This window comes from Motacilla alba, chromosome 3, assembly GCF_015832195.1.
Source record: "Motacilla alba alba isolate MOTALB_02 chromosome 3, Motacilla_alba_V1.0_pri, whole genome shotgun sequence".
Taxonomy (NCBI): domain Eukaryota; kingdom Metazoa; phylum Chordata; class Aves; order Passeriformes; family Motacillidae; genus Motacilla; species Motacilla alba.
Window position 1 is genome coordinate 7,977,552 of NC_052018.1, and position 13,647 is coordinate 7,991,198.

The 13,647-nt window shown below is 39.0% G+C and overlaps 1 protein-coding gene across 8 annotated transcripts in view; it reads left to right on the top strand.

Moving 5' to 3' along the window:
* Window positions 1-7,246, top strand: part of ATAD2B (ATPase family AAA domain containing 2B) — a 74,208-nt gene extending 66,962 nt beyond the window's left edge. For 3 of the 8 annotated variants that reach the window (XM_038130247.1, XM_038130245.1, XM_038130250.1), the window contains exons 26-28: window positions 1,457-1,584; window positions 2,779-2,907; window positions 4,232-7,246. In XM_038130247.1, the coding sequence (XP_037986175.1) occupies window positions 1,457-1,584; window positions 2,779-2,907; window positions 4,232-4,273 (299 nt within the window). In that variant the 3' untranslated portion in view covers window positions 4,274-7,246. Of the gene's footprint in view, window positions 1-15; window positions 1,416-1,456; window positions 1,585-2,778; window positions 4,193-4,231 lie in introns of those variants that run through there. The other 5 variants (XM_038130243.1, XM_038130248.1, XM_038130242.1 and 2 more) reach the window with 3 other exon arrangements.
* Window positions 7,247-13,647: the final 6,401 nt, after the last annotated feature.

The following is a 13,647-nucleotide window of genomic DNA, read 5'->3' on the forward strand; positions in this document are numbered from 1 at the left end:
TAGTATGGGTATAGCATTTAATTTCACGTAGAAAAATTAGAAGTGCAATCTTGACTTGCTATATTTTTATCCTAGGCAAGAAAGTGCATCTCCCACTGACACTACTCTGTTCGTATTTGCCAGCTTTGTGGGAAATACTGAGATGACATTAAAACAATAATTAAATATTTAAAAATGTTATAAATAGCGATAAATAGAATACATATTTTGGTCAGTATATTCTGTCTGATTTCTATTTTGATCTACATGATAGATAGTGACTTGTTTTGTTAGAGAATATGGTAACAGCATCATTGACATTGGATAAAAAGGCATAGAAATAAAGAATGCATTCCTCTAAAAAATTGCACATAGCAAAAGTTGAAGCAGTTTAACTCATCGCAAAAGCCAGATTGTCGTTCATCTGTTGGAGAAGGTATCTGGCTTTGGAGTCACAGTGAACACAATAACAGTGCAGGAAAAAGATAAGAGAAGGAGAAGAAAAATCCTGGTGATGTATAAAAGAAGGGGCCATATCCTTTGAAGACAAGAGAGAGAGTTTCCTCAGGGAACAGAAATAGAAGCCTTATGCATGATTGCCTTTTTAATGAGCTTTCAGAATTATCTAAAATAATGGAATCTTTACTTCAAAAGTTAGTGCTGAGATTTACAAAGTAAATGAGCTTTAATGAGAGATCTGAATTATGAGAAGATTACTGTGTACATGTTGGCTGTGTTTGTACATACATATTTTCTCTAAGGGTAAGGAGAATAATACAAGAAAGGTCCTAGGAATATCACAAGAAGAGCATGATGCGTTAAGAGTCTTTACATTTCTGAATTTGGTGGGTGAATTTTGTATGCTTTAGGATGGTTATAATAGCAGGGGTTCTCAGAAGAAAGGGCGTTTGAAATAGCTGAGGAGAAAAATAGTGAATGAATGTAGGGAGAGTATAAGGAGATAAGAAAATATTTTGGTCAATAGGTTGAATACAATGGTGGAAGAAAACAGAAATGCGTAACAAACACATGAGGTTTGGAGTAGAGCAGATGTTGGAATACTGTGGTGATGAAGACGCGGGATGCTTTAGAGAGAAAAATGAAGATTTGTTTCACTTGAGCAGAAAGAATTTCACCATTTGCTTAGTGTGTGAACTTGTCTTCAAAGCTGTTTAATTTGTTCATGTTGAATAGAAAGATACGATAAGAAAACTTGTAGTGGGATTCAGTTTTCATTCAAAGTTGGCACTTTGGAGTTGGGTTTTAAGGATTGCCATTTTGTGTGTGTCTTCTGAACTGTGGGTTTGTGCACCTGTAAGCATTAGAATTGGCAAAGCTGATGAATAATGTGCACTGCTACAATCTTGCTTGATTCCAAACAACCCAACAAACTAAACAAGCAAAATCAAACTGAAGTGAAGAAATAGGCTGTATTTTGTGGGACTGACAGTGCTGATAATTGTTTTTCAAATTACAGGTTTGTTCAAAAGCAAGAAAACACGAAAAGTCGCTGTGGAGCAGTCAAAGCCCACAAGTTTGGAGCAGGTTCCAGAGGAACCTTCAGATCCCTTACCCTCCGTGGTTGTTGACCATGACAGACTAAAGGTAAACAGAACTGAAAAAATAAATTGAACTATTAACAGGCTCCATTGAAGAAGCTTCCTTTCTGTGTTCTGAAGCAACATTTCCTTTCGTTTTGACTGCAGACAAGTATTATAATCATAGTGACTTCTGGAAATGATTTGTTGATCAGTGTTTTTTGGATGAAAGGTTAATAAAACTACTGAATCCTTACTGTCCCTCATTACTACCCTTATAATCCAGTAATGACACTGGGTTCCTGGAAGTCCACTCTTAATTGCCCATTTTTGCAGGTACTCACATGTGTTAATTGGCCATGCAAGGTACCGAGAAAACTGCTGGGTGCCTGGTAATTGGGAGTCAATATCATCTTTTCCTGTGTAGGTATACTTGATGGAGAAAATTTAGTGGATTGGAAAGCAAATGGGGATTTGTGTTGATGGTTTAGCATTATAAACTGCTAATTAATTTTCTTCCCTTTTTTTTTTTTTTTAAGCTTCAGGTTTTTTTTCAGTTAAAGTTGCAACAAAATTTGCTGTCTTGTAAAAAGTAGCTTGACCTACTGTGACCTATGAAATTCAGATCCCATTTTCTGTGGAGTACAGATGATTATCTCTTTAGAAACCATAGAATTGTTATGACAGGAGAAAAAATCTTAAATGTCACACGTTGCCACTATTTAAAATACTTTCACCTTTGTTATGAGAAATTTTGCCTATGTTGTGTCCTCCTTCTACCCCCTGCTACCCCCTTCTCTTTTTTTTTTCTTTTTTTTTTTTTCTTTTTTTGTTCTGTTTAACAACATTTGTGGAGGACCAAATGTTTTCCTGTGGTGGTACTTTTTTTTCCCTGCTTGAAAATGTCTGCTTTGGCCATCAAAGCAGTTTTTAGGGTTTGCTTTGTTACAATGACCAACCAAGATGAAATAGGATGCAATAGCATTCCAAAAGACCAAACATTGCCCTAGCTGTACTGAGTAAAAGAATCTTAAGAAGAAAAGTGTGGGTATAAGCAGAGAAGTGAAAGGAGACATCAAGTTCTTTTTTGTATAAACATTGAAGCAGGAGCCTTGCTGATACCCAGGTGTGGTTCATTTCACTTGTATGTATCCCTTCAAAGGAGGGCTTCAGAAAGACACTGCATTTCTGATTTGTCCTTAAAAAATTAAAAAAAATATGCTAGAAACCCACTTAACTTCACCTTTTGTTGTTTCAACAGAAACTGCTTGATTTGGTGGTTAAGAAAAGTGACAACCTGACTGTTGACCAACTTGAGAGATTGTATTCACTCCTCAGTCAATGCATCTACAGACATCGTAGAGACTATGACAAATCACAACTTATAGAGGTGATGTTGTACAGCTTCTTTTATTCTTTATCTGAATATTGTGAGATAGGCTTTTCAGAAACTGTTAATCTGTCAATTTATTGTTCTACTAGCAGGCAAAAGTGTGTAATAGACTTTGAAGAAGTTATCTATAAAAAGAAAAAAGCTTAGTGTGGTAACTTAGAAACTGGCGGTTGTTTCTAAGAACGCTTTCTGCAGAAGAGGATTAAGAATTTAACCTAGAAGAAGGGAGGAAAAAGAGGAGAGAGTACAGCAGCATGAAAAGCACATGCTAGCAGAGTAAAACAGAGTAGAAGCAGTTTCCATGTTTGTGGCATGACTAACAATGGATGTCAAGTGGTGATTTCATAGGCACCCTGACCTGGCATTGCTGCTGTTGCCCTTAATTGTGTTGGTGTAACTTGTTGGTGGACCTTAGAAATGTGAACGCTCTCTCTTGATCAGTAAGTGCAGCCTTGGGAAGGTCAGTGCAGCATGGTGGAAGCCAGGTGCTGCCTTGCCATCATCCTTTGTCACTGGAGTGTTTGCCCTCCAAGGCCTCCTGTACATCAACAGCAAATTGGTCATTTCACCATTGGCACAGGCTGATGGCAGCTCTGGGTGTGTATCCCTCCATCACCACTGTTCTAACTGCAGAGGGGTTTGGATCAGCTTGCTGATTCAACTGATAACCAGCCCTGCTGTGAAAAGGACGACAGTTGCTACTTTCCAGTTGGATCACTGAACACTAAATATTTTTCTCCATGAATAATTTACAACAAAACCTGGAAAAGCCATAGTGGGGGGTTTTGTAGAGTTCCCGCAGAATACTTTTCAAACTGTTTTCCTGCTATTCCCTGCCGTCTTCACCTAAAAATGTGTTGAAAGTCTGAGCAAGATGTTAGGTAGATTAAAAAGGCATTTGTCCAGCAGGAGTGTGTAGAGACCAATCTTTACTTTGATTATCCAAACTGTGCAGACTTATGATTACAGCTGGGTCACCAACTGCAGAAGTGTGCAGTAACACTTGAACTCATGCAGTGTGCCACTGCAGTGCTTTCCTAATATATATTGAGCACATTAATTATATAAATGACCCTAATAAACCTTGATTTTTCTCATGGACTGTCATAGTAGAGGGTTTTTCTGCATTAATACTTCTTTAATGAGTTCCCTCTTTTACTGTATTTTGCTAGCAGATAGCAGCTAATAAACAGAAACGTCTGTTTTCATATATTTGTTTGTTCAGATTAAAAAAAGTATCAAAGTAAGTGCTACTACATAAAGTAACTTTACTCCTGTCTCTCTATATTTATGAATAGTTAATGGTCTGTGTCTCTTGCAGGAGATGGAAAGAACAGTTCATGTGTTTGAAACATTCCTGTGAACTCGTCAAGATGGGTGGGTTTATCCTCTCAAACTGCTCATGGGAGAGCAGTCCTCTGAGCCATTCAGTTTCCATTTGCACCAAGTATGTGCAGAGCCTTGGTCTTAAGTGCTCTCTCTTTTTGTTTCTGTTGAATTTGGTGCTATTGTCTCAGGTACCTGAAACCAACCAGCCTACAAGAACCAAACGGAACTTCATATAGTTGTATCTGATATAAATAAAGAATACAATGCCACAGCTTGGAGATTTTTGGTGCTACAGAAACTGTTCTCATTCCTGCTCTTGTTCACTCTACATGCATTATCTATGGGGAAACTTCAGGCAAAGTGAAGACCAACACATACAAGAGGACTGGAAAGAGCAGATCTAAGTTGAATATTTTTAAACAGGCAACCTTTTTTATTTTTTTTTCCAATTTTTCTCTTCTCTGGGGTTATGGACAAAAAAAATCTGTCCTAAAGAAGGCAGTGATGCATTGTGGTAGGAATCTTGAGTAACTGGATGTACAGTAATTTGAAGATGAGGCTCTCTAGAACTGCCTTTAATGTGCCTTTTAGTCAATTGAGAAAGATAAGGCTAAGCAATTTGTTTGGATTATAGCAAATGGCAATGTTAGAAAGCTGTCTGCAGAATGAAGATCTCCAAAAGGATGAATTGTATTCTCTTCATTGGATGGCAGCCAGTATTATGGTTCTATAATGCCTGTCTTACTCTACAGAACTAAACTAAGACACACTGAAAAAGCCACATACTTTACCAAAATGGTGAAATTCCTTTTTCATTGGTGTATATTTTGTTTTAGAAACAAGTTACACAGTGAAACTCTTCTTTGTTGCTAAAAATGAAGCGTTTTCCCACCGTGTCCTTGTTTTCCGGTGCGAGTTCTCTAAGGAAAGCAAGGTTAATACTGGCAGGTTTCATTGGGAAGGTCTGTGTTTGTAATATAGCTTGGACTGTGCAGTGCAGGCAAGAAGACACTATAGTTGGTCAAAGTCCTGGAGCCCAACCTCAGCTGAAAATAAAAACTCTTAGGTTTCACAAGTCGTTCCGTGCAAAGCATAGTTACTGTGGGGAGGATTGGAAGAGAACCTTTTGAATCCATCTTTTCTAAGAGTTCTCTGGGTCTGAATTGTGTAGTTCAACACCTTTCCTTTCTGGCAGCTGGAGAGAACAGTCTGGGCAGTTTTTATGTTTTATCACAAGCTCGGTGTTAGAACATTACCTGGGCTGGTTTATTCACACCCACGTGGGAAGTGTTCTAAGCAGGTGGCTGGTGTTCCCATCGTGAACCATTCGTTGTGGCTGTCCCTACGTAGCTGCAGAAGTGTCTGTCCAGAAATATGCAACGCAGTGTGATTAGTTTTCAATAGACAAAACAGACTGCTGCAGAGATCCTGAGCTACCTCAGCTTTTTGTATTTTAGTTACCAACAGTGTTTATGGAGGACTGTAGTCACGCTGCTCCCCTGTACAAACCCAGGCTTAGGGACTTGTCTGCACCTCTCCAGCTCATCCCATGGTAGGGCTGCAGAGAGAGAAAACATGGGCCTTGGGCTACTGCAGTAATCCAAAGTGCTTTGTCCATTATGGTTAAACATCAGCCTATCTTAGATCTTTTTTCACCCCCGAATGCCACTGTTTTTCTTCATAGGTAATAGCAGAAAAAGGTTTTAAGCATTCATGTACATCTAGTTACACCGAAATGCAACCCATGCAGAAACACTGTATTTTTTAGGTGGGAAAGTGCGATTAAAAACAACGAAAACAAGCAGAAAACACATTTTAAATGAGATTCTTTGATCTCAGATTTGATTATGGGATTTTTTTCCATGTTTCATTTAGTATTTATTAGCATCATACCTGTTTGAGATATTTATGTGTCTGGTACATTAACAGCATTTTGTATTTTGATGGAAATTGTTACAAACTTTAAGAATTGATTAAATGAAATGTAGCAGATTTTTTGTAGCAAGTTTCTGATAAAAGGGTTTTTTGCAAGTCTCAGGTTCTTGCTGCAGAATTTTTTAAAAATATTTATTCCAGTTTCACTTACTCAAAGAAGTTTTTGTTCAAGTAACAGCAGCACTTGTGGAAGATAAAACTGCATTCATTTTTAAGAAGATAATAAATTTATATAAACTAAAACAGTTGAGAATTTTAGTCACCAGTGAGTGTAAAAAGCAAGTTTAAGCTAATGCCTAGCATTAAAAAGGTTCTAAAAGGTCAGGTTTCTAAAGGAAAATTTTTACTGTCAGTTGTTGATTGGGAAAAATCATTAAGAGGCAACTTTACTGATTGAGGAGCTGCCATGTTGTTTTAGAGAAACGTAGCTAATATCAGATGTTCTAGTGGACAGCTTACCTAAAATGATATACTCGCCTTCTTAGCCCAAATAACCACACTTCAGTTTTTGTTTTCCTTTACAGATGTCTGGTGGTTATAGAGTTAAAACAGCTGTTAATCTATCCATGTGGTCTAAACTTGTTTACTCTTTGTATGTTTTTAATTTTTTGCCACATAGCACTGGCAAGAGTTTGTACAAATTGACCTCTCTTCCTTGTTTCTTGTTGTGAAAATTGCAAATAAACTCCTGTGTGAGTCCTCGTCCTGGACTCTGTGGAATGTGGCCAGCCAGGCAGAGGAGGAGGTTTCCCTGGGGGCTGGGGGGGGATGTTTTGGAGTGATAGAGTTGCTCTTGGGTGATGGCTCTGGAGTTAATTGTATTTGCAAGCTTGAATCTCACCTGTGATTATTTTGTTTTGTTTTGTTTTGTGTCCTCTGTATTGTTACTTGATTTCCTCATATGCCAATGTATTTATAGGATTACTGGGTTTTGTAATATCTTGTCTTCCTTTTTTTTTTTTTTTTTAATTAAGTTGTTGAGTCAGCGCTGGTTTTACCTTCAGTCTCGTGAATGGCAGGTCCTGCAGCTGATAGTCTTTTATTTTGTTTTTGTTTTATTTTGTAATCACAACATAAGCTTGAATTTGGGCTTGTACTTGCATCTTTTGTATCTTGTACATTGGGTTATTTAGACATTGGGATGTCCTGTTTGGTTTCATTAACAAGTGTCTACTTTGTGGATTAAGTAGACTTCCTTCATCAGCTATGGTATATTTTGGATTCTATAGTTTTATTCAGAATTGTGTTTAAATTGATGTTTTGCATTTTGACTTCATTTTACATTAGTTTGAAGTAAGTTATTTAATTTTTTTGAACTTCTGGAAATTTTGAACATTTTACTGTAATTTGTAATATAACTGCTGTGAAATACTTGAATAAAGATGACAAGAAAACACAGCTTTAGCTCCTTCAAAAATGTATTTCAAAGAAATGGCTGAAAACAGTCTTTTCCTTACTAGACCTCCTTGGATTTGTAGTTTAGATGTGACACTTTGGGATCTTGCTGTTTAATTATTTTGAGCAGTTTGGTCTAACTCCTGCTCTCAGTGTTTGTCCATTAGAGAAATGGCTTCTAATTAGAGGGTTTTATAAAAGGAAAGACTCCTTCCTTTCTATTTATTATATTTATCAGAGTTGTTCCTACAACTTTGGCTAGTTCGTTTTTGGTTTTTAATAGATGAACTCTTGAGGTATAGGACATGGAATACCCCTGGACATTTCCCTCTTTTCCTTCCTGTGTACCTTAAACTGTAGGGCTTCTGGGCAGAAGAGTAGATGAGGAAGTGGGCAGTCGTAACTTCATGTCTGACTCCAATTCCACTTTTACATGCAGCTTTGAAAGCACAGTTAGATATGAACTTTAATACCTGTGGTATAATAATGGAGTTGGTTGGTGAGAGCCTGGGCTCAGCATGGGCTGGTGTGTTTTGACCTTGCGGGTGCCAGCACCACGCTTGGGTGTGCAGTCTGAATAAAGGAAATGGAGTGTGAGGTCTTGTGTCTCTCTTTGTCTTTCAGGGGTGGGAATGGCCGTGATAGCAGGGAATAGATTCAGGTCTGATTTCTGATAGTGGCTGTAAAAATAACCAGTCGAAAGAGACAAAATATTTGGGAAGTGAAAAAAGGATTCTTGTAAAGATACTTAGTGAATTTGGAGTGGTACTTCAAAAGCATGATTTAGTAAGAAATAGTTAGGTTGGGTATTCCTAAAGCCTTAGTAGATACTTGTGCAACACTCATGTTTGTCAAGTGTTCACTGCCTAATGCTGTTTCCTTCTGTTGTTGGTTTCTGCCTTGAATGTAGTTTCTAAATCAAATTTCCCATATTTCCCTAAATTTGCAGTGCTGCACATTTTCTGTTTCCTCCTTAAGCTCTTCAGGTAATTCATTTAAATAAATTAAAAATGAGAACTTTTTCTTATGTATCTTGGGTAGGATTTGGACTTGTAATATATGGGGTTTTAAGCCAGCACTGCATGTGAATAAATTCTGCAAGCTAAATCAGTAAACTTACGAACTGATTAATGAAGCCAAACACTTCATTTTTTTCCCCTCCTCCTTTTATGCTTCACTTGTGGTCATGTAACTATTATGTAAAAATGAGGGATTATAAACTTTAACACTAATTAATTCAGCCTCATTCCATTTCTAGGTGAGTAATTTTTTTCCAGTGTGATCATTTGCATAGGAAGTATATTTTGGTTGAACCCACTGCCAGTAGATGGTTGTGACTACTGTGAAATTCCATTTATTTTAAATTGCATTTGAGTTACGCTATACTAAGCTTTACTTTTATATCAGGAAAAATCTTTTCCCTTTAAAAGCATGATAAGCAGCTAAAATTTGACATGGATTCATCACTTCTAGTGGAATGTTAGTGTGAACCTGGCCATTTGCATTGTGATTGGCTGATGGAATAATTGTGGAATAATGCTGCTTTCAAGACTGAGGTGCAAAAGGAGTTGTGTTCAGAGGCTCCTCACATCCAGTTACAGAGGTGGGGCAGGCTGGGGGCAGAGCTGTTCAAGCTCCACATTTGGGGTGTCAGTCATGCAGCCCCCAGGACGTGTTGGCCAGCAGATGAAGTGGGGCTGGTTCTGCTGTGCTGGACTCCTCTGGTTTGCTGGCTTTGCTTCTGTCCTCCAGCAATCTGGATTTTGGCAGAGTATGTGTGAGAAATGTGCAGGTCCTTCGGACTGGGTGGCTCTGGGTGTGCTCACACCATTTTGTCATCCTGGTTTTGTTGTGGACATGAGAAAACCCTTTTGCATCCGTGTGAAATCTGATTTGTGCCATAATCCAGAGATGCTTGTCTGTGTCTATGTGAAAGTAGGAGTTTGTGGGAGATGACCTGTCCACTTTGGGACTCTGCATTGGGAGGAAGGAAAGACTTAAAGTCAAATTTCAAAAGGACTCCCTTTGAAGTTTTTACTCATCAAAGGGAGTGAAAGAGAATATAGAGGATTGATTCATCCTAGAAAATACATTAGATTTGGACTCAATTAGTTTTCTAAGAAGGAATATTTCTGCTGTAGAAGGAAAATAAATTGGTGTTTTAGCTAAGAACCTATTTGTGAAAGCCCCAGCTACAGTTTTGTTGTAAAGATCTGGCATTCTCCTGCTGACTTTGTTACGCCTTGTAGAATCCCTTCTGTGTGGAGGCTGCCTGGGAGAACCTGGTTTTGGTGATAGGAAAGGACAAATTGCTAATATGTTTTTAGGTTGCTAATGAACATAATTCCAACATAAGTTTTGAACTGGTGCCCACTGTATTCTTTGTGATGTTACAAAAGGTTTAGTGTGATAAAGGAAATATAACATGGATAGTCACATGTTGAATGTGGCTAACATCAGATTAGTGATAAATTACTGTTTCCTACAGACATTTGAAGTATCATAAATAAAAGCATGTAAGATTACATTTTCATGAAGCATTGGAGATTTAACTGGTATAAAATTAATGTCTCACCTTTATACTGGGGCTAGGCTGCTTCAGAGTCCTGCTCTAAAATCTAAAGCTTGTCCAGCAGGAAAAAAGCTTTTTTTAAAAAGCTTCCTTTTCACAAGATTCAGAGGACAGCCACGAAAGCACAAGCTGAGCATAAATTTTACACTGTTAATCTTGTCAATGCGTGAGAATAAATTGTAGAAATGGAAATAAGCTGACATCTAATGATGATTTAAATGTTCAGCAATTTGTTAACAAAAATTTGGGTTTATTCACGGGGAATAATGCCAGCAGAAAACACTGGTTTGTTGAATCGGATGCTGTGGCACGTATGATTTAATCTCCTGCATGCCCAAGGCCTGCTGACATCTGAATGGCTTAACAGTGTTTTTGGGGAAGGCATTTGGTCTGCAGAGTACATCTGCCCTGCTCTCTGAACTTACCATGGAGTAGTTAAAACTCGTGGGTAGAAACTTGTGCCTCATTCCTCATTTGTTTTGGCCCAGCTTCACCTTCCTGGCTCTGCTTCTTGTCATCTCTTGGTGTTTTAAACTATTCATACCTGTTTCTCCCCCCCGTGAAGACACTAATGCACTGTGATCAAGTAGCCTCTCCATCTTCTTTTTGCTGAAGAACAAGGTTTTTATGGCTCTCACTGCATTTTCTCCAGCCTTTAAGTCAATTTTGCGGCTTTTTCTGCAGTAGGTCAATTTTTCAACATCTTCTAAAACATTTGTTCACAGAGGAAATTGATGTGATATTCCAGCATAGGTCCCACCAGTGCCATTTATAGAGGGAAAATCACTGATTCCTTTTCCCTGTCCCCCTTTTTGCACATCTAAAGATCAATTTAGGCTTTTTATACCATGAAATTGGGCTGGGTACACTTGTTTGACTCTTCGCAGACTTGCAGCTTTTCACGGTGCAGTTTTCTGTCCTGAATGTCAGCGTTCCCCATTCCCACCTCTCTGAGGTCCTGCTTAACTTTATGAAAAGAAGTTGTATGGGTCCCAGGCAGCCAGAGGAGCCAGCACCATAGGTATGATGTTCAGGCCTCATTATCTTTCCCTCGGCTAATCTCCTTTTCCACAGGTCTGTGACTTGTGATTTATGTCAACATTTTCCTTCAAGAACTTCGGGAGAAGAGGATTCCCCCATTAGAAACACTCTGATAGTACCAAATTGAGAATTACTCGAGCAGATTGGATATTCCTCCATTAATCTGCCTTTTCTTAGCCCGTTTAATATTTGCTGTCTGAATACTGTACCATGAGGAAGTTGAAGTGTTTTGTCACATGCTGTTGAAAATCTATTACCTTATCAATCAAATGTGTAATCCTGTCAGAGAATGAGATCAGCTTTGTGTGATACAGCCAATTTTCTAGAAAACCATTGTATTTCTTCTTATCCATTTGATTCATGATCACTTTAGTTAGATATCATCTTTCCATTTTTACTTGGGCTTGATGTCAGGTGAATGCTCTGTAATTACCCAGTCATTTCACTTGCCCTTTGATAACTGTCACATTATTGGCACTCTCTGAAATACCCCCACATTATTAAAAATTAATGTCAGCAGGGCAGAGACTTCTGGTCTTTCTGGAGATGGTTGAGTGTTAGGTTACCTCTGGAATTAAAAACCCCTTATCCAGTTGGGAAAGTTTCATATTCTCTCCAGGAAGTAAGCAGTCTGGACATACTGATCTCCACAGGGGATACCTCTTGCCAAGCAGTAAACAGAAATAGGGGCCATTCCCAAGCTGCCATATTTCCACTCTTAATTTTCCCCAGAAAGGCTATGTGTGGCTTTTTTTATGATAGAATCAGAGAATGTTAGGGATTGGAAGGGACCTTAAAGATCATCTAGTCCCAGTCCCCTGCCATGGGCAGGGACACCTCCCACTAGACCAGGTTGCTCAAGGCTGTATCAAACCTGCCAGAGTTGGGGCATCCACAACATCCCTGGGCATCCTGTGCCACTGTCTCACCACCCTAACAGGAAAGAATTTCTTCCCAATATCTAAGCTAAATCTCCCTTCTTTCAACAGTTCCTGCCAAAGAGTGCCTCTCTGGATTCCCTCCAGGCCCCCTCCAGTTACTGGAATGTTGCAATGAGGTGTCCTGGTAACCTTCCCCAGGCTCAACAGCCTCAGCTTTCTCAGCCTGAAATGTTCCAATACATAAACAGGGGACTTGCAGAAAAGCTGGGCCTAAATTGAAGTAGGTAAAATTGAAATTGATGTAACAAGTAATGGAGCACTGCATTCACTGGACATGGAAATATATAACTTACTATAATATCTTTTAATGGAAATTAAAATTTCCAAAACCCCCAAAATTCCAGTGGGTTTGGCAGTTTAGGCTTGCTTTGTGAAAGCTGATTATTGTTTCTGTGGTAGAAGGACAGTGATTCTGGTGGAGCATCAGGCTTAGGATACTCTTAGAGCATTTGGTGCGTCCCCTTCCCTGTTCAATTCCCTGATCCTTATTTGGCTGCTGTCCACCAGCACAGGGACATTGCATTAGAGAGTGCTGAAGTTCCCAAGATGTGGAGAGGGATTGGCTCATTTTTTTCTGTAAGACCTATTTTTTATTAACATGTGTTGTTTTTAATGAGGTGAGAAGCTGATGCTTCTGTAGGAATGTCACAGGTGACCTTAGGTAGGTGTCTGCTCTTTAGCCACAAAAACAGAAAAAAGTCCCTGATGCTGGACAACAGCAAAGGTTTGATATTGTATTTTGCCAGTATGAATCTTGCTGTGTAAGATCTGTGGTACATATGAACTCCAAAGGAAGAGAGCACACTGCTCAAAACCAGCATATTATGAAATTAAAAGCAGGAAGCCTTTCAAACCTTCATTGTACAGCCCACCACTAATGAAAAATGCAGAAGCAGATATGGCTTGATGGCACCTCTGGAGCTTCCTTCTCCCAGGTAGTAACTGAGCCAAAACACTTAATTCTGTGTGTAAAGCTGCTGCCGACTGAAGTAGAATTTGTTTAGATAAAGGAAATTGGAATTTATTACTCTGTAAGAAATCTGCTAGCTAAACAGGACTTCCTGAAAGTAGTGTATGTTATCAAAAGAAAAAACACTGGTGACCAGCAAAGGGAGAGTTGTTTTTCACAGTAGTCTGCCACTCTGGTTTTTGTTTTCAGGCTTCCAGAGCTCAGCTGAGGAGCCCACAATGTCAGCTCTTGCTCTCATGAATCCTAACCTCAGTGAGTGTTTAATCATGCCTCTAACAGCTTGGCTTTTTGGAGGAAAAATGGTGTTTCTGTTGTAGTTCTGCTGTCCAGCTCATTGTAATGAGTGATGGGAACACCGTGCTTGGGATGCATCCATCTGCTTCCCTCTGGACCATTTTCTTTCTGGCCTTTTCTGCAGTCTGAAGTTATCAACCCAGAACACTCGCTGATGATGGGAACTTGGTGCTGCCTTCTGTACGTGCAGGCATCTCTACCTCAGCTTAAAGCATGCTTCAGCTCCTGTTTTTGAGCTGACTTAAAATGGGAAAGAAGGC